The sequence below is a fragment of the Rhinopithecus roxellana genome, chromosome 19 (genome assembly GCF_007565055.1).
Source record: "Rhinopithecus roxellana isolate Shanxi Qingling chromosome 19, ASM756505v1, whole genome shotgun sequence".
Lineage (NCBI taxonomy): Eukaryota > Metazoa > Chordata > Mammalia > Primates > Cercopithecidae > Rhinopithecus > Rhinopithecus roxellana.
In genome coordinates this window covers 64,382,506-64,407,025 of record NC_044567.1, presented here as the reverse complement: position 1 = coordinate 64,407,025, position 24,520 = coordinate 64,382,506, and the positions used below count along the sequence as shown (strand labels likewise).

Genomic DNA, 24,520 nt, shown 5'->3' with positions numbered 1-24,520 from the left:
GGAGCTCAGCCTCCCCCAGTGACTCACTCCAGAGCACAGGGACCTCTCTCTCTGACTCCTTCTTAGCTCCAACCATGAGTAGTCCATGTCATAGCAATGCCTTAGTTGCTTGTCTGCTAAGTTATGACAATGCCCCTTTGCTCTCTAGCCTAATGTCTGCATATAGACAAACCTCCACATTCTAAGCTACCAGATACCACTTCTTCCAGGAAGTCTTCCCTGACTGCTCCAGTTTGACAGAGGCTTCCCTCCTCTGTGCTCCCCTAGTGCTTAACAAGCATTCACTGAGCACCCGTAACATGCAAGGCACCCGCAACACAAGTCAGTGTCCCGTGCCCTCCCAGAGGGCATATGAACAAATAAACAGCAAGACTCTCCAATACTCATCCCTGCCCCACAGAAAACCACTCACAGGCATGGGAGGGCTGCTTTAACTGCGGGTGACAGGGACGCCTCTCCAAGATGGCAGCGCTGCAGCAAGACCTGAATGAGGCGGCCAGGAGGTCTGGGGAGGGACTTCCCGCGAGGGAACAAGCAAACATTCTTCTGTGAGGATGAGCCCTCATGTCCCAGGAGCAGCCAGGCCAGGAGGCCGGTGGGGGAGTGGCCGGGTGACGTGGGATCTCACAGGCTGCCCCAGGATAAATCAGCACCTCAAGCACAGCAGACACCCAGGGAAGGCTTAGGCTGGGGAGTGATCTGAACACATTCTCCATCCAGGAGCTCACCGGGGCTCCTGGGCTCACGCTGTCCCGCCACTGCACACCTCCAGGGGGTTAGGGGGCACCCTTTACACCACCCTCACAGGCAGCGCTCCTGGGGGAGGTGTGCTGTGCAGGGGACTCGCTGGCCACCCTGTGGGGCGAACCACAGGCGACAGTGTAGGACAGGTGGTCAGTTCAGGAGGGACAACTACCCAAGCAGGGGTCAGAGGGCACTCAGATTTGGGAGGAATCCTCAACTTCTCAGGCCCAGGCAACCAGAGGTGGGGGGTGGGGTGCTGCTTCCTGAGATGGGAGGCCTGGGTTCCTGGCTGCATTCCCTGGTGTGGAGGTGCTGGGAGGTGCAGAGGCCTCCTCCTGAGGCTGGGACCCTCTGGTCATCCTGACCCACTGTTCCGAGCCTATCCGCCTGTCTGAGGGCAGAGCCTGAACTCACAGTCGTGCACACTCCCCTCTGCACAGGGCCCTGCGGGGCTGCACAGCAGCCTCTCCTCTACAGATCAGGACCCTGAGCTCCAGGAGGGCTGGGACTGTCCGAGACCGCACAGCCAGGGTCGGACACAGCCAGGCCAACCTCTGACTTCTGGCTCCATGCATTCTAGGCACACAGGTAAAATTCTGCTGGCTGGGAGGGTGGGGGTGGGGGGAGATGAGCAGGTGGGCAGCTTCCTCTTAGCCTCCCAACATGTATGTGCCGGATCCCTGGGGGAGGAGCACAAAGACCCTTTCCCAAGACACAGAAAGAGGCAGTGGGGGGTCCTTCTCTGGCTGAGGCTCCAGGTCCTGAGTGTTGGATGCAGCCCCACTTGGAGGCTGGAAGTCAGGTGGCCTTGGGGGTGTGTGGGGCCCGCCAGCTCAGCTGCAGCTCCTTCCATGTAAGGGAACCTCCCAGGCAGCATCCCCATGGCCAGAGAGGGGGCCGGGAAGAGTGGGGGCTGCAGCCAGAGTGGCACTCGGGTGGGCTGCACCCTGAGGACATGGTCACATCCCCTTCCCAGACCTCTGAAGCCCTCGGGTACGGGTCAGGGGCTCTCAGCTGCAGGCAGGAGAGGGCCCCACAGTCACAGATCCAGGGAGTCCAGCTTGCAAAGCCCAGAGGCTTCCGGAGGCCGCTGGCCCGGCTTCCTGTGCAGCTGGGTTTTCCTGGGAGGCCCTCCTCCAGCACTCTCAGTCCCCAGCCCGCACGACCTCCCACAGCTGGGCCCATCTTCCCAGGCCCAGGTCACGTGGTGCAGGTCAGTGGGGCTCTGGGGGAGGGCAGGGCGCCAGGAACAGCCCCGGGGGTGGGGGGACTGGAGCAGAGCTCACTTTGGCCGCCTGCCCACTTTGCACGAGGGATGCTAGACTTCCACATGTGGTCACTCAACTTCGCCCAACTATGCGTAAGTCCTGGTTACCCTCACCCTACTGACGGGAATTAAACTGGCCAAGGAGCAGCTCAGATTCTGAGCAGAGCAGGGGTCCAAGCCTCCCAGGAGTTCTAGGCATCCCCCAGCCCCTCCTCCTGAGTACTGAGTCCACACACTCAGCACCCAAATGCCCATTCACTTGGGGGTCCGCCAACTACTAGTTGGCATGGCTTAACAAAGGGCTTCTGTGCCACAGGTCTCATTTGATCCTCCCAAAAACCCTCTGAGGCAGGACAATGTTATTCAACCCATTTTACAGACAAAGCAACTGAGTCATAAAATGGCTTGCCAAAAGATACAAAGGCAGAAAGATCAACAGCAAAGAGCTTCTCTGTGATCCTGACCAGCAAGGCCCCCAGAAAAAAGCAATGGACCCTGAGGCCCTCACAGGAGCAGAGTCCTGGAGGGAACAACAGCTTAGCCTCATGTCACCCTCAAAGGGTACCTTGAAGGTCAAGGTATTGGGCCCAAGCAGACTGGACTCTGTTCCCTGCACCCCTCCCACCTCCTGAAGCCCCTTCCCTCCCACCCAGGTGGGCCGTGGAGGTGTCCACAACACATAATGGAACAGCCGGTGGGTCATGGGCCCCCCAACTGAGTCAAGGGGCTCGACCAGAGGCTCAAACAGTGGCATAGAAACCATGAGCTTAACTGCAAACCAGCTCGGGCTTTGGAGTCAAGCAGCCCTGTGTTCATAGCCAGGTTCAGTTGCTTCTAGCTGTGTGGCCTGGGGCCGGTTCTTCAACCTCTCTGTGCCCCGGTGCCGCCTTCTCTGCAGTAGTAACAGGACCGTTTTCTGTGGCAATGGTGCGGATACGTCCCACGAAGCACATAAAGCTTCGAGCCCAGCGCCTGGAGTATGTCAGGATGCAGTTAAGTGGTCACTTATGATTCATGAAATATTAATAAGCGAGGGGCGGAATGACAGCCTCCCTGCGTTGTCCCTAAAATGGAAACAAATCTGCTCAGCGCTCAAAGCAGCAGAAAGCGAGCCAAGGACAGGCTCCCAGTGACCATGCCCTGGCAGAGCGTTCCCTACTGGGCCCAGGCAGGGCTCAGGGCGGGTGGCCACCGTCCAGATGAGCTCATAGCTGGCACCTGCTTCCAGAGCACATGTCTGGACTTTCCAGATCTTTCCTCCCCTTTCTCTGACCTTTCCCTACTCTGCAACCCCCACCTCCTGCCACTTTCTTACTCACTCTCTCCTTTCATTCCTGTTCAAAAACAAATAATGGAGGCCAAATGTGTCAGCTGGCTCCCTGGAAAGGCTTCCCTGAAGCAGGAACACAAGGCGGGCGGTGGAGGATTACTCAGCGTAAGCCACGTGATCTCTGCGCGGAGCCAGGGAAGGGGAGGCGCTGAGATCGAGGGTGCTAGGATCGAGGCACTGAGACGGGGTCACTGGACAAAGGCCAGGGCCAGCTCCCGTTCCCACCCCAACAGGGGCCCCCACATTTAGGGGCCACATCTCCAAAGTCTCTTGGGCAAGATAGACAAATCCCATCACAGGGTCAGAAACCCTGCCTCCAGGCCGCGGTCTGGGTGGGGGTGGGAGATTCCTGGCCGGTTCCTAAACATTCACTCTGTGGACAGAACTATCAAGGGGAACTCAATGTTTCCACAACAGCTTGGTCAAGCTATAGGTATCAGGCTGGGCGCGGTGACTCACACCTGTAGTCCCAGCACTTTGGGAGGGGATTGCTTGAGGCCAGGAGTTCGAGACCAGCCTGGCCAACATGGCGAAACCCCATCTCTACTAAAAATACAAAAATTAGCCAGGTGTGATGGTGCAAGCCTGTAGTCCCAGCTACTTGGGAGGCTGAGACAGGAGAATTGCTTGAACCCTGGAGGTGGAGGTTGCCGTGAGCGGAGATGCGCACCACTGCCCTCCAGCCTGGACGACAGAGCGAGACGGTCTCAAAAAAAAAAAAAAAAAAAGATGCAGGTATTGTCTCAGGGTTCACAAGTCTAACCTTACCCCTGACGTTGGCATTTAATCCTGATGCAGATCCTAGCAGGAAAAAGGAGAAGAGCCAGAAGGCTGTGGGGACCAGGGGGTTTACAGCAGTGCTTATTAGACTTTCTCTGGCAGGCACAAGTGTCCCCTGGAGGCTGCTAGACAAGCAGAGGACCCACCCCAGAGGCCCTGGTTCGGGAGGGCTGGGTTAGGGCCCAGGAAGCTGCATTTCGGCAGGAAATTCAGAGCTATCCTGAGCCCTACTTTGGAAGCAGAACAGAACCAACCAGAGGGCAGAACAGAACCAGAAACAAAAGCTTCTGTGGGCCCCGTTTCCTGGGGATGGGCCTCTGCACCATCCGAGGTGACCATTAGTCCGGCTCCCTGGGACCAGCCCTGAGCACTCCCTGGGAAAAGCAGGACCTGCAGAGGACAGTTTGCCAGGATCCCCCTGACCCCCCACCCCACCCCGCTCTCACCCCAGCTTCCCCCACTTCCATCCTCCACCTAGAACTCTGGAGACCTGGCCCTGGAGGCCCAGAGACCAGAAATAAGAGGAGACAAGGGGAGAAGCTCCCCTCCCCATTCCTCAGCCACACCAATGGGCTGACCTCCCAGGAAGCCACGCCAGCCACTGCTACTGTCCTGGCCACCCCACCTGGCCCTGAGGCTGGGTGATGACAAGCATTCCGTTCTGCCTGCCTCTTCACCTGAGGCTGCTGCTGATGTGAGGCCTGACCACACGCCCAGGAGGCACAGGACAGAGCCCAGAGCTGTTTAAGAACACATAAGCCTGAGGCCCGGGTCCTGCACCTGGGAAGGGCCAGGAAGGGTTAAAGGAAAATCCCAGCTGAGCACAGTGGCTCACGCCTGGAATCCTAGCACTTTGGCAGGCCAAGGCAGGAGGATCATTTAAGCCCAGGAGTTAGAGGTCAGCCTGGGAAATATAGTGAGACCCCATTTCTACAAAAAAAATTAAAATTAAAAAATTAGCCAGGCATGGTGGCACACGCCTGTAGTCCCAGCTACTTGGTAGGCTGAGGTGGGAGGATCACTAAGCCCAGGAGGTCAAGATCACAGTGAGTGGGAGATTGGGCCACTGAACTCCAGCCTGGGCGACAGAGAGAGACCGTCTCAAAAAAAACCCTACACTCCATGGAGCTTAGTGGAACCTTCGGCCAGGGCGTCTCGACTGTGCAATAAGCTGGCAGCTGCCAATCCCCGAGGGTGAAGACCCATCCACTAACAACCTGCACCCTAGTGCGGTGAGAGGAAGCGCCTGGGGAAAGATGCCGGCTGAGGCACCGAGCTCAGCCCGATCCACCGTGGAGAAGCCACTCCAGTTTCAAAGAGAAAGATCATTAAACCTCAGGTGAATCGCCCAAAAGCCATCCCTGTACACACAGAGGGTGTATTCTGGGACATGTGGATACCTTCTCCCAGGACAGGAAGCAAAATCAGTAGGCAGAGATGTGGGCCTCCCCGCTCTTGCTGGAGCCAGCCTGGAGCCCTCCCTCATCTCCGTGCCCAGGGAAGCACAGGCCCCACCTCCACCGCAGCCAAAAGACTTCCTGTTGGCTTTCCCAGCAGCATCCAGCCCAGGTCTTGTGGGGAGAGGCAGCAGGGGGAGGAGAAAGACAGAGAAAGATGAGCTCCTGGCAGCTGTGACTAGGGGGAGAGAAATGAGGTTACAATCTGTTCCTGCTCACCCCACAGACGGGAGGTGTCTTATTTCAAAATCCAGGGCGGCTGAGGGACTGAAGGAAGAGGGAGACACCTTCTAACTGGGGTTTTCTTTCATTTCACCCCATGGCACCTTACACAGGAAAGAGCCGGAGGGGCTCGGGTTCCTGGCATCCAGCCAAAGCCTCAGGCAGGGGCCCAGACAAGGGGCTGTGCTATCACTCCAGGTAGCCTGAGGGTCAGCGACGGTAGAGCTCCACCCCACCCCACCACTGCACAGTACCCCGCATCCAGGACAGCTCAGCAGCCAGGCTGCCCCAGGGTTCAAATCCAGACACTTAACTGTGGGGCCTCTCTGCGCCTTGATTTCCTAATCTGGAAAATGGGATAATTAAAGTAACTGTTGGGCAGGGCAGGGGGTAAGTGAAAGCCAGCGTTTGTTTGAGAGTGATGTGGTTAGGACCGTCATTGTGACCAGACACTGCGCCTTCTCCTCCCACCTGAGACAAGGGTTTCACTCACTGTTGCCAGAAAGATCTGGACCCGGAAGGGACGAGGGAAGTCGTCTCATTCACAATCCCAGAGGGAAGGTGAGGTCCCCGTGCCAGCTGGCTGCTGCAGGGGAGAGGGTGGGAGACGGCTGGGGGACAGAGCAGCAGGGACAGCAGGAGGAACGGCCGGCAGGGAAGGACCCCAGCGATCTAAAGGCTGTCCACCAGGACAGCTCGGACTCTCTCCACTGAGACAGACTCCTCTGGACAGTTGGGCTGAGGATTCCCAGGGCCTCTGAGTGAAACAGAATCAGCCATCACTGAAGCCACATGTCCCACAGGCTTGCAAGCACAAGTGGGGGACTGCCCAGGTGTCTCTGTTTCATAGAGGCCAGGCACCAAGGCCAGGGTAGCCAGGGGACATCACGCAGCAGAGTGGGGGCCTCGCAGAACCACCAGCCAAGAAGACGCATGCAGAAGCACGCAAGTGTTGCAAGGAGGCAAACTTGCTGCTGGACTGAACATGGGGAGCTGAGCTTCCAATTGCTGAGCCGGGTTGTCTGGCCCACTTCTCTCTTCCTGAACAGAACGTCCCCAGACAGAGCGGCCAGGCAACAGCATGGCCAAATGGGGGTCTGCATTCCAGGCCTGCCCTGCAGCCTGACCAGCCTGCCACCCTCCCAGGAGACACAGGACTGGCCAGGGCTCCCCTAGGCTGCCACAGGAATAAGGCTGGGCTGTGACCTCCTCCATGGCCCAGGCGCCTGGGGGAGGGACCATGAGCTCCAGTTCAGGGGGCAGACAGGGAACGGAGAGTCCACACTCCCCCCAACCACGGAGCTGGCTTCTCCTCCACTGCATTCTCACCAGCCATACCCCCCACCAAAAAAACCACCTTACCCAATGGGTGGTTTTGCAGCGACACCCAGCCCAATGAAGTTACCTGGTGGGGGCCTTGGGGGATGGGGCTCCCGGAAATGCACACAGGCAGTGGGCGAGCCGGAGGCTGTGTGAGGCCTTGCTTCCTGGGGCTGGCCGGGAGGTGCCTCAACCATCTGTGTAACCCGAGCCCGCTGTGACCAGGACCTGCTGTTTCCCCATCCCAGCCCTCTCCTATCAGCATCAGCTAAGCATTAGTCAGCAGGTGCCAGCAGGGAGCCACGGCCTAAGGCAGGCCTGCAGTTAGACCAGCACCGGGGGAGGGACCAGGAGAAAGACCTCTAGAGTGGAAGCCACAGCCCCTCTTCCTCCTGGGCTGGGCAACAGATCACCATCCCCAGCCAGCCCTGGGGAAGCGGGAGGGGTCAGCTTGGTCGCAGGTACAGCGCTGGGGTCCTCAATGTGGCTGCTGCTGACCACGGCCCCTCTTCCTCCTGGGCTGGGCAACAGACCACCATCCCCAGCCTACCCTAGGGAAGCGGAAGGCGTCAGCTGGGGCACAGGTATAGCTCCGGGGTCCCCGCAGCAGCTGCTGCTGACCACAGGCCTGTTACTCCTCCTCCAGCTGGGTTCCCACTCTGGTCCTGAAAGTGCCTCCCTCAGCTCCCATCTCTTGCCCAGGAGGCAGCCAACACCCGAAGCGCTGCCACAGCAGGAGGCTGGGCCTGCAAGTGTGACCCGCCTGGGGAGGGACAGAGGGAAAGACCACCTCTGTTCAAACAGCAGCCTTCTCCCTCCCCTCGGGGGTTCCCACAGGGTCTCCAGTCTCTCTCTGGCCAAGAGGTAAGGAGAGGCAAGAAAGTTTCAGGAACATCAGCAGAGAAGAGACAGGGCAGGCTAGAGGAAGCAGGTTGTAGGGTGCCTAAGGCTTTGGGCTGGGCTTTGGGAGGCCAGGATATGGGCAGCTGGTAGGCTCAGGTAGGGCAATCTGCCCCACAGGTATTCTGGGAGACAGAGGAGAGGGGACATGACAGCGGTCCCTCACTGCCTCCCGGCTGTGGCTTCCAGGGGCCTCGGCTCAGACCAGACGCACCCCATGCACCGGGTCTTGGTTCAGCCAGGAAGCAGGGCCCACGGGCCTCCATGACTGCCTGGACAGTGATCCCCAAAGAGCCGCCTCACCAGCTGGGGAGCTCCCAAGGGGAAGGTGGCTTTGCGGACCATCTGGAGACATCAATGGGCCATGAGGACAGGAGGAGACGTGGGCATCCTCACAGCCTTGACGGAAAATCAAAGCAGAGCTGGAGGCTGGGCACAGTGGCTCACACCTGTAATCCCAGCACTTTGGGAGGTCGAGGAGGGCGGATCACTTGAGGTCATGAGTTCAAGACCAGCCTGGCCAACATGGTGAAAACCGATCCCTGCTAAAAATACAAAAACTAGCCATCCATGGTGGCACGTGCCTGTAGTCCCAACTACTCAGAAGGCTGAGGCAGGAGAATTGCTTGAACCCAGGAGGCGGAGATTGCAGTGAGCCGAGATGGTACCACTGCACTCCAGCCTGGGCAACAGAGTGAGACTCCATCTTTGAAAAAAAAAAAAAAAGGCAGAGCCGGAGGCCGGGTGGCTCTCAGAGCCTGACAAGGAGGCTGTGGGGCTGGGCTGCCTTTCCGGCCGTCCGAGGGGCAGGAACTGGCTCAGCCTGAGCTTCAGACCCACAAGAGGCTGAACCCAAGCGGTACTCCAAGATGAGGCAGGGCTATCCTGTCCACACCTGTGTCCAGGCCCCAAGGGCCACCCTCTCCAGGAACTCAGTTTGATGGTCTCTCAGGCTGAGAGGCTGTCAAGGGGCTCTAAGGTGCCCCAACATGTGAATCGGTGGGTTCTGATGTGTGAGAGCTCAAGTCACTCCCCCCACCGCCAGGGAACAGGAATGAGGAGCCCCCACTCCCAGTGTCCGGCAGGCGAGAGGCAGCCACTGGACTGTGTGACCAGGTGCTACCAGACCCCGAGGGCCCATGGATATGGCACATGACCACTTTAGTTTTAATGACCAATGCCTGTGCAGCAGGTGCTGAGGGGCCTCAGCCCCAAGCAAGGCTGGGTTCCTAGAACCTCCCCCTCCGCCCCTGGCAGAAGGATTTGCAGCTGTGGAGCTCCTAAGATATTTTTTGGTAGCAAACAAAGCACGGTGGACCTATGAGTGCCCTCACTTGAATGTGGATATAGACAGAAAAGACAGCAAACATTTGTGAACCAAAGGAATGGCTCCTGCATATTGAACTTCCACTTACCGGCCCTTGTCTGGTATAAAGTGCTCAGGAACTCTCCGACAGCTTCAGTTAGAAACGTGCTTTTGTTTGGCTATGTGGAAAATTCTATCCACACTAAGATACGTGATGCTTCTGGTCCTCCCTACGAACGTTCTATGCTTTCTGGGTTTATGATTTGGAATTTGCAGATCTCTGCCACCTTTGTTCCAGAGTCACAAGGATCTTGGATGCAGGAAATGTTTTCTATGTGCAAGGACCCCCTCTCCCCTGCCAGGGTCCATTGGCCTCTCTCTGTCCACAGGTGTCACCCAAACCCTCGAACCTGCCGCCTCCTCTTTCTAATTACCTCCTGCAACTCATCAAGAGCTTCCCCACCTTGAGAGCTAGGCTGCTGGAGACACACAAGGCACACAGAAGTCCGTGAAATGACACTGAGCATGTATTAGGCACTTACTGTGTGCCTGGTTTGGTAATAATAAGTAAAATCATAGTGCTCTGGGCACATCAGTACACTTCCTTATGTTCATCCTCCCAACAACTCAATGAGATGGCTCTCTAAATGGGGAAACCGAGGCACAGGGAAGTGAGACTGGCCCAAAGCCACAGGTTAGGAAGGGTAGGGCCAAAGTTCAAATCCAGGTAGTATGGCACCAAATCCCAGCTCTTCACGTGAAAAGCGTCTTGTAACTCCTCGAGAAGGCTGGGACTATTATTTTCATTGTACCGACGAGGAAACCAAGACGCCAAATGGCCAGGCAGCCCTGGAGCCAGGAGGTGGGCCCAGTGACTTATGGGAGCACATGGAATGGAGCCCATGTGAGGCTCAGGCTGGGGTCCCCCATCTTATCCTGGTCTGAGGGATGAGGTGACTGGGAGTGTCAGAGACACTCTGGGACTGGCCATCCAGGTGCTCTGCATCCAGTTCCAATGTGAAGCAGGCGAGAGTGGACAACCTGGCACCCAGCAGGGCTGCTGTCCGTATCCCAGTGGCTCTTCAAAGCCTGGCTGAGCAGAGCAAGACCGTCCTCAGACCAGAGTGACCCCCAAGCCACACAAGCACTCAGTTATGCTTCGGAGGATGCAGGACTGGGAAGGTCTTCCTCCCACTGCATCCTCACCCAGTTCCTCCGTGGGGCAGCTGGCTCCAGGCACAGACCCAGATGTCCCTCTCCCTGCCTGCTGTCAGCACATCCCTGGCTTCACTGCTGCTTCAGGGAGGGGCCCGAGAGCTCCACGGCCCTGTTAATCATCACACTCTGTTCAGAGGGCCGGGGCAAATCAGCACCGATTTGCCAAGCATCCAGCAGCAAAACCATGGGTTGGAAAGGGCCACAGTGCTGCTCTGATCTGGCCCCGTCCAGGTGCTGTTCTCACCAGCTCCTTCCTGTTCCTGGCCCCACCTCTCAGGTACCATGAGCTCTGCAGATCCAAAGCCAAATTCACCAGCCCTTGACCCTCTCTAGCTAGGATGAGGGTGAGGCCTTTGTCCAGGTGCAAAAGTTAAGGGAGTGCCAAAAAATCCAGGAATCAAACAATATTTTAAAGCAACATTTTAAACAAATCAAATTCCAGGCTGAACAAACTCTGGCATGGCTGTGCACGTGCAGGGCTGGGCCTGTCTTTATTTAAAATTCCAACATTTGTTCATCATGGAGGTTACTCTGCATCATTTCAATATTTAAAAACACTTCATTAAATACTATCTGTGTTGATTCCTGAGCTCTTTCGTGTCCCCTTACATTGTGCTCCTGACAAGTGCCTGACACACCTTGCCCCAGTCAGCCCTGCTCTCTAGGTGCTCTCCTGGGTCTGTCCTGCCCACGCTCCTCGCAGCCACCAGGAGCCACTGAGCCACTGTGTCTGCCTTATTTTGCTCCTTATGCCTGTGCGCCGTCCACCTCACTGTGCTTCCCTCATGTGCCTTGGTCACACGTCAGCTCCAGACAGGAGCCCGGTGGGCTGGAAGCACATACCAGCGCCGCATTCCCCCACGTCAGTGCCGGGCACAGGGCAGCACTGGAGATTTTTTTGTTTTGTTTTGTTTTTGAGACATAGTCTCGCTCTGTCACCCAGGCTGGAGTGCAGTGGTGCAATTTTGGCTCACTGCAACCTCCACCTCCTGGGTTCAAGCTCTGCCTCCTGGAATCAAGCAGATTCTCCTGCCTCAGCCTCCCAAGTAGCTGGGACTACAGGTGCACGCCACCACGACCAGCTAATTTTTGTATTTTTAGTAGAGATAGGGTTTTGCCATATTGGTCAGGCTGGTCTCGAACTCCTGACCTCAGGTGATCTGCCTGCCTTGACCTCGCAAAGTGCTGGGATTCCAGGTGTGAGGCACCACGCCTGGCCGAGACTTCTTGAATAAACAAACATTCCCAGGATGGAGATCTGCCCAGGGAACGTGCTCAGGCTCTGCCTCTGTACCTCTGCTTGCTGTGCCCAGAAGCAACCCAGGGCCACTCCAGCTGCCTCTACCTGACCATATCCCCATCCTCACCCAGGCCGGCTTGTCCCACCCTGTGGGCCAAGGAAACTATCTAGTGGGTGGTGACCAGCGTTTTTTTGTTTTTTGTTTTTTTTTTAATTTGAAAAGAATACACTCACGAAAGGTCAACAGGCAACAACATCCCAATGTCCCTCGGCTGATGAAGGCGACGTGTCTGTCCACAATGGAACGGTCCATTCCACGGTGGAACATTACTCAATATTCCACCTGCTACAATGTGGATGGATCTTGGAAACGTGACACCAAGCGGAGAAGCCAGACACAAAGGCCAAACATGCAATTCTCTGTACAAGAAATGTCTAGAATCGGCCAGGCGCAGTAGCTCACGCCTGTAATTCCAGAACTTCGAGAGGCCAAGACAGGAGGATCACTTGAGCCCAGGAGTTCGAGACCAGACTGGGCAACATGGTAAAACCCCATCTCTACAAAAAATACAAAAATTAACCAGGCATGGTGGCACAGGCCTGTAGTCTCAGCTACTTGGGAGGCTGTGGTGGCAAGATGGCTTGAGCCAGGGAGGCGGACGTTGCAGTGAGCAGAGACTGAGCCATTCACTCCAGTCTGAGTGACAGAATCAGACCCTACCTAAAAAAAAGAAAAAAAAAAAAGAAAAGAAAGAAAAAAAAAAAGAAAAGAAAAGTATGGAATTCACACAGATAGAAAGGAGATACGGAGGAGGAGGGCAGGATTGATAGCTAAAGGCTACGGGGTTTCTTCTTAAGAAAAAAATTTTCTAAATTTCTCAAATTTTCAATTTTCTAAAATTGGTTGTGGTGATGATGGCTGCACTACTCTCTGAATAGACTGAAAACCATGGAATTATGCACTTTAAATGGGTGGATCATACAGGAGCTTACTTAAATCTCCATAAAGCTGTTTTAAAAAAAATGAAAAAAGCCTTCCCTCTTTCCAAAACAAACAAATAGAGAGAGAGGAAAAAAAAAAAAATAGAAAATACCAAAGGGTAGCACAGGCATGGTAAAGGTAAGAATTCCATCATGGAAATTTGGTTTCATTTATATACCGCCACCTCCCACCCCCACCCCATACAGGTGTGTCCTGGGTCGTGGTGTCAAGCGCATGTCTTTCTGGAGGCTGCAGTCCAGACTGATTTTGAAAGCCACTCTCTGGGCAGCTCCAAACTTCTCATAATTCCTGAAGCCCTTGGCCTGCTGGGACCACTGAGCCACCCCCAGACCCAGTCCCCTGTCACTACCTACTCAAGACTGCAGCCGTGGGGAGGGGTGCTCTCTCTTAAGGGTGCAGCAGTCCTGTGGCTTCATCCCCTCTCAGAATACACATCACCCGGCACTGCACACATGTGCCTCAACATGGAGCATCCCAGGACGCCAGCCACAGCCAGTGATGTTTGCACACCGACCGATCGATCATGCTCTGCTACCCAATCACGTCAATCACCCCGCTGCACGCTGTCCTCACTAAGTGAGCTCAAGTAACCCCCACGGAATAAGCCGAGGGATTTTAAATAAGCTAAAAGATGCTTTTCTAGGAAAAAAATAAGTAATGAATTTTAAGAAGAAAAACTGTAAAACTCAAAGACCCACGGAAAAAATTGAAATTTTTAAAGTGCTAGACTCCCCCAAAAGTATCAGGCCCAGATGGTTTCACAGTGAATTCTTGAAAAGTTTTAACAAAGAGATTATTATGTTGCTGCTTAAAACGTTCCAGAACACAGAGGGGAAAATAAATGTATCCAAATTGTTTTTGCTAAGCCAGCACAATACAGACACCAAAACTGATAAAAATAGCGCGCGCGCGCACACACACACACACACACACACACACACACACACGCACACACACACACACACACGCACGCACCCCACCCGCTCCAGACCAAGCTCGCTGCTGTGTATCCAGGCAATACCATCTACCCCTACCTCGCTGCTGAAACCAAAATACATTCCAATGGATTCATGATTTCAACATGTAAAAATGAAACCACAGAAGTACTAGAAGAAAACGTGGGCGAAATTCTTTCCTATAATTTCAGAACGCAGGAGACCTCTAAACAGGACATGAATTCCAAAAGCTAAAGGGGAAAGCAGAGACTTGACAACATCAGGATAATAGGATTAAAATGTTCCGTGTGGAAGAACATCCCAGAAATAAAATCAAAAGTAGGCAGCCGGGGACAAGACACTCATACCTGCTGTGATAAAGATGTACAAATAACTTTTTTTTTTTTTCTTTAGACAGGATCTCGCTCTGTCACCCAGGCTGGAATGCAGTGGTACAATCACAGATCCCAGCAGCCTCAAACTCCCAGACTCAAATGATCCTCCCACATCAGCCTCCCAAGTAGCTGGGACTACAGGAGCACCACCTCACCCAGCTAATTTTTGCAGAGATGGGATTTTGCCATGTTGCCCAGGCTGGTCTCAAACTCCTAAGCTCAAGCGATCCGCCCACTTCAGCCTCCCAAAGTGCTGGGATTACAGGTGTGAGCCACCACGCCTGGCTTACAAAGTACTCTTTTTAAAACATTTCAACAAGGAAAGGATGAACCATCCAAATGAAAAGAGAACACAAGGCCCTGGTCTGCAACATACGAAGAGATAATCCCTCTCGCTTGACCGAGATGCACAAAATAAAACACCAATTGGAAAGCGTCTGGCCCTCAGACAGGGGTGAGGGGCATAGGACCTCCCTGCTGGACCATCACAGCACAGGGCCCAGCAGACAGTTGAGCAGGCCAGCGAGGGGAGGGGTCCTAAAAAATTCTAGTAACCACTTTAGAGGCCAATTCAGGAACAAGGATTGATTTTTTTTTTTTTTTGATACGGAGTCTGGCTCTGTCACCCAGGCTGGAGTGCAATGGCGCGATCTTGGCTCACTGCAACCTCCACCTCCTGGGTTCAAGTAAATCTCCTGCCTTAGCCTCCTGAGTAGCTGAGATTACAGGCACAAGCCACCATGCCCAGCTAATTTTTGTGATCAGCCCATCTACGCCTCCCAAAGTGCTGGGATTACAAGCGTGAGCCACTGTGCCTGGCAGATCAAAACACATCCTTGACACAGAAATTCACTCTTAAGGGCTCATCCTACAGTCATTGTGTGCACAAGTACAAGTGTCAGAACATCTGTTGCAGCCTCTCAATCACAGTGGGCAGCTGGACAAGCCTGGCAGGGCCGTGGGACATCTGATGACACAAGCATGAAAAGGAACGTGCTACTTTGGGAGGCCAAGGCGGGCAGATCTCGAGGTCAGGAGTTCAAGACCAGCCTGGCCAACATAGTGAAACCCCGTTTCTACTAAAAATACAAAAATTAGCCAGGCAGGGTGGCGGGCACCTGTAATTCCAGCTACTTGGGAGGCTGAGGCAGGAGAATCGCTTAAAACTGGAAGGCAGAGGTTACACTGAGCCCAGGGAGCCCATATGGCACCACTGCACTCCAGCCTGGTCAATAGTCCGGTCAAAAAAAAAAAAAAAAAGTAACATGCTACATCTACAAGTGGCAACAGTGTTGTCAAATGGAAAAAATAAAAGCTGGTTGCAGAAGTCTGATTTCCTTTGTGTTCTTGAAAAGTCTAAATTTACACATTGACTTTTTTTACACAAGCCCTGAATGACTCTGCACAAATAAAATTCAGAAGAATGCCACACCCAGCTGTCAACATGGCCACCCCTTGGGAAAGAGTTGGGGAATGGGAGAGAAAAACTTCCTTTCGAAATTTCATGCGATCTTCATTTTTTATCTAAGAATGACTGGGCATTGTTTTGTTTTGTTTTGTTTTGTTTGTTTCCAGATGGAGTCTTGTTCCGTCACCCAGGCTGGACGGCACTAGCGCAATCTCGGCTCACTAAAACCTCCACCTCCTGGGTTTAAGCGATTCTCCTGCCTCAGCCTCCCTCCCAAGCAGCTGGGACTACAGGCGCCTGTCCCCACACCCGGTCGTGCATTGCTTTTTAGGATGAAGAAAGGGAAAGGTCACAGGGAGAATGGGAGCCAGAACACAGAGCAGGGCTTCTAAACACCAGCTTGCGGGCGGGCGGGAGAGATACGGGGCGACGCCACCGGCCTGGAATCTACGGATGGTATGAGGTGCTGCCCGGGGGCTTCAGACAAGGCCTGCCTGCTGATTCAATCAGGGTTGGGTTCGGCTTTTGTTTATATGCTTGTTTAACACGAATCCCCCAAGCGCTCCAGCCCTGCTTACGAATTATCACTGTTCACTCTCACCACGCTGCACAGAAAGAATTGTGCCCACTTCCACACTGAGAAGACGGACCAGAGGAAAGCCACTGGCCAGGGCAGGGGCGGCCGCCCAGGCAGTGTGAGGGCAGAGCTGGCGCTCCTCTGCCACTTCCCCACACACAAGTGGGCCAGGCATGACAGGCATCTGCATCGTAATCCCCGCGGGCCATTTTGGAAGGCGGGAGATGGAATCAGTGATCTCCAGGGCCATTTCCAGTTCCAGGTTTCAGACTGGGGCGGTGAAGTGGAATCGAGCTTGGCCTGTGACTGTGGACAAATCACTTTCCCCCTCACCTGCACTGGATGAGACCAGGAATCTCCACTCTGGGTTCCTTACGAGTCCCGGGGCTCCACAGAGGACACCCAGTAGTGGGATGGGGGGACAGGGTTGGGGGAGCTCCATGCCTCAGAGCATCTCCACTTTAACCCCTTCCTGGGCTCAGTGTTTGGAGACAACGGGAAGCAAGCTCAGCCCTGGCCATGGGCTACTCAAGCCTGTCAGTTACAGCCCAGACCCCAGGAGCCCCCTTGGACTGCAGGAGAGAGAGTCACTTATCGCACCCACAGAAAACCCCAGAGAGGAAGTGGAGTCCAACCGAGGAAGCGCCTCCCCAGCTCTCGGACATGAGGTCCCAGGTGACACAGTGTGTCAGGGTGGACCACACGGCACCCTCCCAGGCTGCCTGCTGGAATCCAGGGTCTGGTTAGGGGCTGCCCACACGTCGGGGCCCCGGGCGGGGAGTCTGAGTGCACTCCTGCAGGGTTGAATGTGCCCTCTGTCCACACCACACAGAGCATGGCTGTCTGGCCGGGGCACGCCCCTCCGGACAGGCTCGCCATTGTGCAGACCCTCAATCCCGGCAGCTGTCCCAGGCCTGGGAGGCTGTGGGTGCAGACACAGCTCCTCTCTCTTCTGGCAGCTGCTCTGGCTTCCTGGGACAAGTGCTGAGAGGAGGCCTCACCCAGTGCCATGTGTCTGGGGGCTGGGGCTCCATCCTGGGGCCAGGCTGGGTGGTCAGGGCCACAGAGCTGCAGGGGGCGGAGTGGAGACACCACCCCCAGTGCCTGCCTCCTGGCCCCACCCTTCCCCGCAGCTGCCCGCTCTATTTAAGGTATTCCACAGCTGCTCAGCACCCGCTGCATTCCCAGACCAGCCCTCCTTTCCTCTCACCACTGCAGGGTACTTGGCAGGCAGCTGAGCAGGCCACGAGGGGAAGGGTTCTCTTCCTGGGCCCTGCAGCCAGGCTCTGTTCTCTGGCCCCACCCCATCCCACCATGAAGGAGACACACCTGGCCTGGCCACTCCTCCCCCATTGATCCTCCCGTTCCCCCAGCACATGGGGGGCTTCCTGCTCTAGACCTAGGTCTGAGAGGCTCCAGGGACAGCTTGGAGAAGGATGGTACTTGTTCTTAGAAGGGGAAAGAGAAAGAGACCCAATCCCAAAGTAAAAGGGGACCTGGGTGCCCTCTGGAAGCAGCTCAGGAAAATGGGAGGAGGTGGGAGCAGCGGGACCTTCTGAGTAAGGCAGCCCGGCAGGAACATGGGTGCCCTCTGGACACCAGGCTTTCGCCCCTCCAGAAGCAGAAGCACACAGCCCCACACAGAAAAATCCTGCAGGCTCAGGACCGCAGGCATGACACAGTCCAAACTCACTGCTTCATCAGACACCAGTGAGTCCTTCGATGCTTACCAAGGCCCCCTGCCTTACACCTGGTACTGGACAAACCTGCAGACCCTGCCTCAGGGAGTCCACAGTCCAGGGATAGGCTCAGAGCCTATGTGGGGTGTCCTGTAAACATGGGGCCAGGAGCTGGGCTGTCTATGGGGCCCTTCCTCCCTAAATCACGGCAGTCACCTTCTCCCCAACTTCACAGTCCCTGATCCCCACCAGGAGCTTCTGGGGCCTAGCAGGTGTTCCTCCCTTGCAGGCTGATGCCCACCCTCCCCACCCCCGACTCCAGCTCAGCTCTGACCCCACTTTCCCCAAAGCCACCTCTTCAATGCTCTGTGTTGGGTGGTTCCAGGGAGCCCTGTGCTTCGATTAACCCTATACTCAGTGCTGTACTGGCAGCCCTGCTGTCTGAGCTGAGATTGCTCCCTGTTCTGTCCCTGGAACACAAGGCCTGGTGCGGACCAAGTATGCAAAGAGCCACGCCCACCATCATGGGCTTGGGGGGCCTGACTCCCAGCTCCCTCAACGCTCCACCCACACGACAAAGATTTCCAGACCCTCTGGGTCACAGGAAAACTACTGAGACATGCTGCCATGTCTACCCCGCCCCAATTTTACACCCATGGTCACAGTGGCCCCAGCACCACCGTGGACTTCCTTCTTGGTTCTTGGGGTGGGTGGATACATGAGCTCAGCCCCCAGCCACCTCTGCAGATGCCTCTGACAAATCAAGAAATTGAGGCTGGGAGGGGCGAAGTGATGGTTCAGAACCAGTTGGCTCATGGGGCAGAGCCGGGACATGCCCAGAACTGAGCTGGGCACCAGGCCTGGCCTCCCTCTTGCCCCCAGTGAGTATCCCAAGAAGGCAGAGAATCAGGCCCACGGACGAGTGCTGAGCTGCCTTATAAGGCAGCTCTGGAGAAACTTGGCTGGTGTGGCTGAGGAGCCAGAGGGGGGTAACTTTGGTGAGGGGGCTCTGAGCCAGCGGCCAGCCCTTGCAGTCTCAGTCCTGGGTGCTGCAGCCCAGCCCCGCCCCACCCAGAGGCACCCATGTGGGGGGCAGGGAAAGAGCAGGGATCCAGGAGAGGAGGCAAGGCCGTCCCCACCCAGAGCCTGAGAGGACCAGGGATGACCCCGAAGGACGAGGGTCCTTCTGTGGGAGGATAGCAAGGAGGGTGCCAAGTTCAGGGACAGGGCCAGAGCCTCAGAAACCGAGAAGCCACCGCACCAGCATAAAGCTCAGACCTCACCAGGCCGCGGGGCGGAGGAGCAGGCAGGGAGGCCTCTGCCCTCTGCAGGTCCTGTCTTCCTCTCCCTCCCCTTCAACCATCTAGGTGCCTACACTCCTTCCTGAAATGCTGACCCCTTCCAGAACCCCCACACTGAAGCTGACACCCACCCACTGAGCCCTCCAGCACGACCTCCAGAGGAGACACCAGGTGCCCTGGGGGTAAAGTTGACCAGGAAAGTTTCTGCTTGGTCCCTAGGGACGTCCCAAGGGGGTCACTACATCTCTGCAAGAACCACAAAAAAAAGCCATCCCCCATCTCACCACCAGTGGCTCACTCCTTCAGCATAATTTCACGGCGTACCTATTATGTCCAAGTCACTTACTTGGTATCTCACGGGATTTCTTTCTTTTTTTTTTTTTTGAGACAGGGTCGCACACTGTGTCCTAAGCTGGAGTGCAGTGGCACAATCTCAGCTCACCACAGCCTCAGCCTCCTGGGTAGCTGGGACTACAAGCACATGCTACTGCGCCTGGCTAATTTTTTGTATTTTTTTGTAAAGACGGGGTTTCTCTATGTTGCCCAGGCTGGTCCCAAACTCCTGGGCTCAAGCAATCTGCCTGCCTTGGCCTCCCAAGGTGCTGGATTTACAGGCATGAACCACTGCACCCGGCCTCTTACGGGGTTCTTTGTAAAAAACCAAGACAGACTGGGCACGGTGGCTCACACCTGTAATCCCAGCACTTTGGGAGTCCTGGGAAGCCGAGGCAGGTGGGTCACAAGGTCAGGAGTTTGAGACCAGCCTGGCCAATATGGTGAACCCTGTCTCTACTAAAAATACAAAAGTTAGCCGGGAGTGGTAGCCCGCGCCAATAGTCCCAGCTACTCAAAACCGCTTGAACCTGGGAGGCGGAGATTGCAGTAAGCCGAGATCACACCACTGCACTCCAGCCCGGGCGATAGAATGAGACTCCGTCTCAAAATAAAAAAAAAAAGAGAAGCAGAGGTCAGGGTTCAGGAGGTCAGGGCAAAGGGGTTGTGAGGAAAGGTGTGGGAGACCAAGGGAAGACCAAAGCAGGAGAAGCTGGGAAGCAGCGAGGTGTAAGCTGAGCAGGAGAGTGAATCAACCGTGGCAGGGCCTTCGGTGAGTGAGCAGGGAAGGCTCAGGATGGGAAGAAATCTCAGCAGTGCTGTGCTTTGGGGAAGTTAGTCTGAGAGCAATTCAGCCGGGCCCCAGGAGACCCTGCCCTGTGCCTGCAGCTCTGGGGTGGAGACAAACCACAGCACAGACACCCTCTCGCAGGCAGAAGCCAAGGGGCTGGGCATCTGCTGAGAGGGCACGGAACTCCCTCCCTGATCCCTTTCCCCATATCCGTTTCCCCATGGTGCCAGCTGGATCCCTGGTACTCGGGGTGCAGAGAGGCCATGGAGATTGGTCAGAGCTGTGCATGTGGGGGCTCAGGGAGCTCCCAGCCCAGCCCACGTGGAGGGGCAGAAGGGGATGGGCCTGCTGGACCTGCAGGAAAGATGGGCAGGAAGCCGAGTTGGAGAGAACTGGATGTGTGTCCAGAACGGTTGTGACACAGAGAGGGAGAACGGAGAAGCAAGCAGGTGGTGCCTCAGAGGAAGAGCTAGTGGGGCTCAGGCCTGGGTCCCCCGAGAAGCCACTCTCATTGGATTTCAAGAGCACCCCTCCATCGGGAAGGCCTTGCCCTCATCTCTCCCTGCCTTTCCTCCACCCGGACTTGCTCAGGCCCTGAGGACCGTCAGCCCAGCCCACGGACCTCTCCATGCGGGCTGGACTCCCACCTGCACAGGTCCCCATCCGGGGGTGGCCGGGTCTGGGATGCTGATGGTTTTCTCCCATGCCCCGACTCCAACATGTACATCCTATTCCATGGAGAAAGCCACTGTCCCCCCAGAGCACCAGGCTCCTGCCGCTCTGAACGCTGCCGCCTCCACGTGGCCTGCCTTTCTCTCTCCTTCCTGGCCTGATGAAATTGCACTTCCTGGCCTGATGAAATCACTGCTGGGGAAGCTCCCTGGGCACTCCTTGTGTCCCAGCCATCCTGCTCACGGCTCGGTGAGCTCCCGGAAGCAGAGCCTGCAGGATGTGTCCCTGGGTCTGGCTCCCAGTGCACTCTCTGGCACAATTTAGGGGCTGAGCTGGGTCTGCCCCTGGAGGAGGATGTTCTTGCACATCCCCATGGACATCCCCCCACCTGTCCCCCAGAGCCAGGACCATGTCTCTGTGCATCCAGCACCAGCCGTCACCAAGATCTAGATGGCCCAGTGACAACTGCCTCCCCAGCCACATCCTGTTTGACTCAGCTGAGTGTGAACACATCAACCCAGGAGGTGGGTGTATCCGGCACGTCAAACAAAGGTCCTGCACCAACAGAAGGCTGGGGAGGAAACAGCCTCCTGCCACTCTGCAAATTGCCCATCCCTTTGGCCTGACACCATGCCACTGGCAGCCGCTGTCACTGAGTCTAGGTGGCTGAGGCGGGGTGGCTCTGCAGAGTCAAGTTTAGAGAGATGGGAGAGGGAACACGGACTCGCACACTGAGGGCTGGAAAGGACGTTCCAAGGCCCACTAGCCTCTGGCTACTCAGTGTGTTCCGATGCCCCCTCTGTAGGAAATGCAGAGTCCCAGGCCTCAGACCTGCTGAGACGAATGTGCGCTCCACATGCCCGTGAAAGCATTAAGAGCACTGGTCTCCCCCCGACCCACACCCTCTCCAGGCCCCACGTCCTCCCAGCCCCCAAGCCCACTGACCACTGGAGAACTCTCATTCAAAAAGAAAAACCAAAAAGGGGTTGGATGGCTCATGCCTATAATCCCAGCACTTTGGGAGGCCGAGGCAGGAGGCTCATTTGAACCTAGGAGTCTGAGACCAGCCTGGGCAACTTAGTGAGAACCTGTCTCTACAAAAAATGTTAAAATGTAGCCAGGCATGGTGGCATGCAACCTGTGGTCCTAGGTACTCGGGAGGCTGAGGTTGGGGGATCTTGAGCCCAGGAGGCAGAGGTTGCAGTGAGCAGTGATCACACCACTACACTCCAGCCTGGAGGACAGAGCAAGACCCTGTCTCAAAAAAGTCAAAGCAAATGGAAAGTAGGGACTTAGAGAGATGTAGAAGCAACACAAGGGTCCACCGATGGAGGAACAGCCACACAACACGGGTGCATCACACGACAGAATATTATTCAGCCTTTAAAAGGAAGGAAACTCTGCCCCATGCTACAGCATGACGGATGAACCTTCAGAACGTCATGCTGAGTGAAATGAGCCAGACACAAAATGGGCCATTATTGTATTTTTCCACTCACACAAGGTTCCTAGAGTGGTCAAATAAGTTCATAATAAAGACACAAAATAGAATGGTGGCTGCCAGCAGCTGGGGGAGGGGCATGGTGAGCTTGTCTAACGGGGACGGAGCTCATTCTGGGAGGATGAAAAGGGTCCCAGAGATGGACAGCGGTGGCAGCTGCAAAACACCGTGAATGTACTGAATGCCACGAAATGTACACTGCAAAGTGGCTACAATTGCACATTGTATGTTGTGTATTTCACCACAATTAGAAATAAGAAGAAAAAGGTAAATCAAAAACCCAGACTGTACTGTTCATCCAACCCTAAGAAGGCTTACTGAACATAGTACACTGAGTCCGGATCCTGTGCCCAGAATCGGACCCGGCTCTAGAGGGGCTTCTAACCCAGCTGGCACCTTAACATAGCCCCATGGAGCCACGATCCCTGCTGGGGCCAGGGGGCATGCTTCTGAGAAGAGACCCAACTATGTCCCACAGCCTGGCAGTTCCGAACAGGCCCTGCGTCCCACAGGACTGGCACCAACCCCCGGCCTGTAAGCTCCACGTCAGCACGGCTCTGGGCTTGAGCCCTCCCAGGACACTGCTGGAGCCCCATGGCCTCTCTCCTCTCACCAGAAGGGCACCCCCAAATAAAACTGTGTGCAGCTATCACAGAGTCCCCTGGTCCAGGAACCCCTTCCCAGTGCCCTGAGAGTTTTGTCCTGCAGACTAAGGTGCTCCTCATGTTCCCCTCCCTCTGCCACACCATCCCTCCTGGGGGAGGAGGAGCAGGCCATGAGCTCCGATGCAAGCCTCAGGAGGCACACGTCCCTCCTCCCTTCCCCAAGCCCTCAGACTCTGCTGGGCACAACCAGGCAGCCTGCAATTCCTCAAGCAGGAGCTACCAGAATGTGACAGTCCTTCCAGAGGTCTCAACCCCACCCTGTCCCACACCCCTGCATGAGCCTGCCCTGGTTCCTGCGTGGCTCCTCATTCTCCAAGTCTCCCAGGCCCTCCAGGGACACACAGCAGACAGAGGTCCTACCAAGGCCCATGGTGACCAATAAAGGAGGCTCCTTGAAACCCAGAGAATCTTTCCAAACTCTCACTTAAGTCCCGCTTGGAGCATCTTGGCATGTTCCCATCAGGCAGAGAGAGCCACAGCCACCTCTCCTGAGCTTGCAGACTCCCATCCCCATGCATTCCATTCTTTCTGGGTCTCCAGGGTAGCATCCCCCACCCATATCCAGCTTCTTCCTCCAAGATCCTGTGGCAAAGCCAGCAACCAGGTCCCCATCACCACCGCATCCAAGACCCAGTGCTCTGCGACTCACCCTCCTGGCTCCGGGGTGCAGCCTCAGCCACAGGGGGCTGGGGCTTGGGCTCCAGCCTGCTCTGCAGCTGAGACACGGGGGCGGGCTCTGAATTCTCCAGGGTCTGGGCTGGGCTGGGGGCGACGAGCGCCTCAGCAGGCTTGGGCATCTGGATCTCCACCCTCTTGGGGGCTGCGTCGGTGGCAGGGGCAGTGGGCACCTCGGGGATCTTGGAGGCGGGGGGCTCCATCCTCCGGTGGGCTGACTCCTGGGGTTTGACAAGGGTGATCTCCGTCCTCCGAGGAGCCGGCTCTGGCGTCTTGTGGCCCAACACCTCAGCCCTCTTGAGCCCAAATCGGGACGGCCCGATGGCCCCGGCGTTCTCCACCTGCTTGGATGAGATGTCAATGGACAGCTCAGTGCGCCGGGACACCGGCTCAGCCGCCTTGGGGCCCGAGAGCTCCACCCTCCGCAGGGATGCCTTGGGGGAGCGCTGGCTTAGGGGGTCCACATGGCGGGCCGAGGGCTCTGAGTTCTTCACGCCCAGGTCCTGGAACTTCTGGGTGGAGCTGGCCACAGTGGCTCGGAGTAGGGGAGTCTGGACCCTCCGGGGTGGGGTGGAGTTGGGTGTCTCGACCTCCTCGACCTCAAAAGACCTTTTCAAGGCTGAAAAACAAAGAGAGGGAGTACAATTGGTGAGTGGACGGCTCGGGAACACTCCGGCATGTTTCCTGCTAAGGAGCAGCAGAGGAAGGCAGGTAATGCTGCGCTGAGGGCCCCGGGGCTCTTCCTGTCCTTCATGTCTCAGCAAGTGCAAGGGACAGCCTCATCCTAAGACACCCACAGCAA

At 56.1% G+C, this 24,520-nt stretch overlaps 1 protein-coding gene across 3 annotated transcripts in view; it reads right to left on the bottom strand.

Annotated features, from left to right (window-relative positions):
* SEPTIN9 (septin 9) overlaps nucleotides 1-24,520 on the bottom strand; it is a 214,333-nt gene that overhangs the window by 74,571 nt on the left and 115,242 nt on the right. For all 3 annotated transcript variants that reach the window (XM_030923149.1, XM_010381903.2, XM_010381901.2), the window contains one exon: nucleotides 23,693-24,337. In XM_030923149.1, the coding sequence (XP_030779009.1) occupies nucleotides 23,693-24,337 (645 nt within the window). The remainder of the gene's footprint in view (nucleotides 1-23,692; nucleotides 24,338-24,520) is intronic.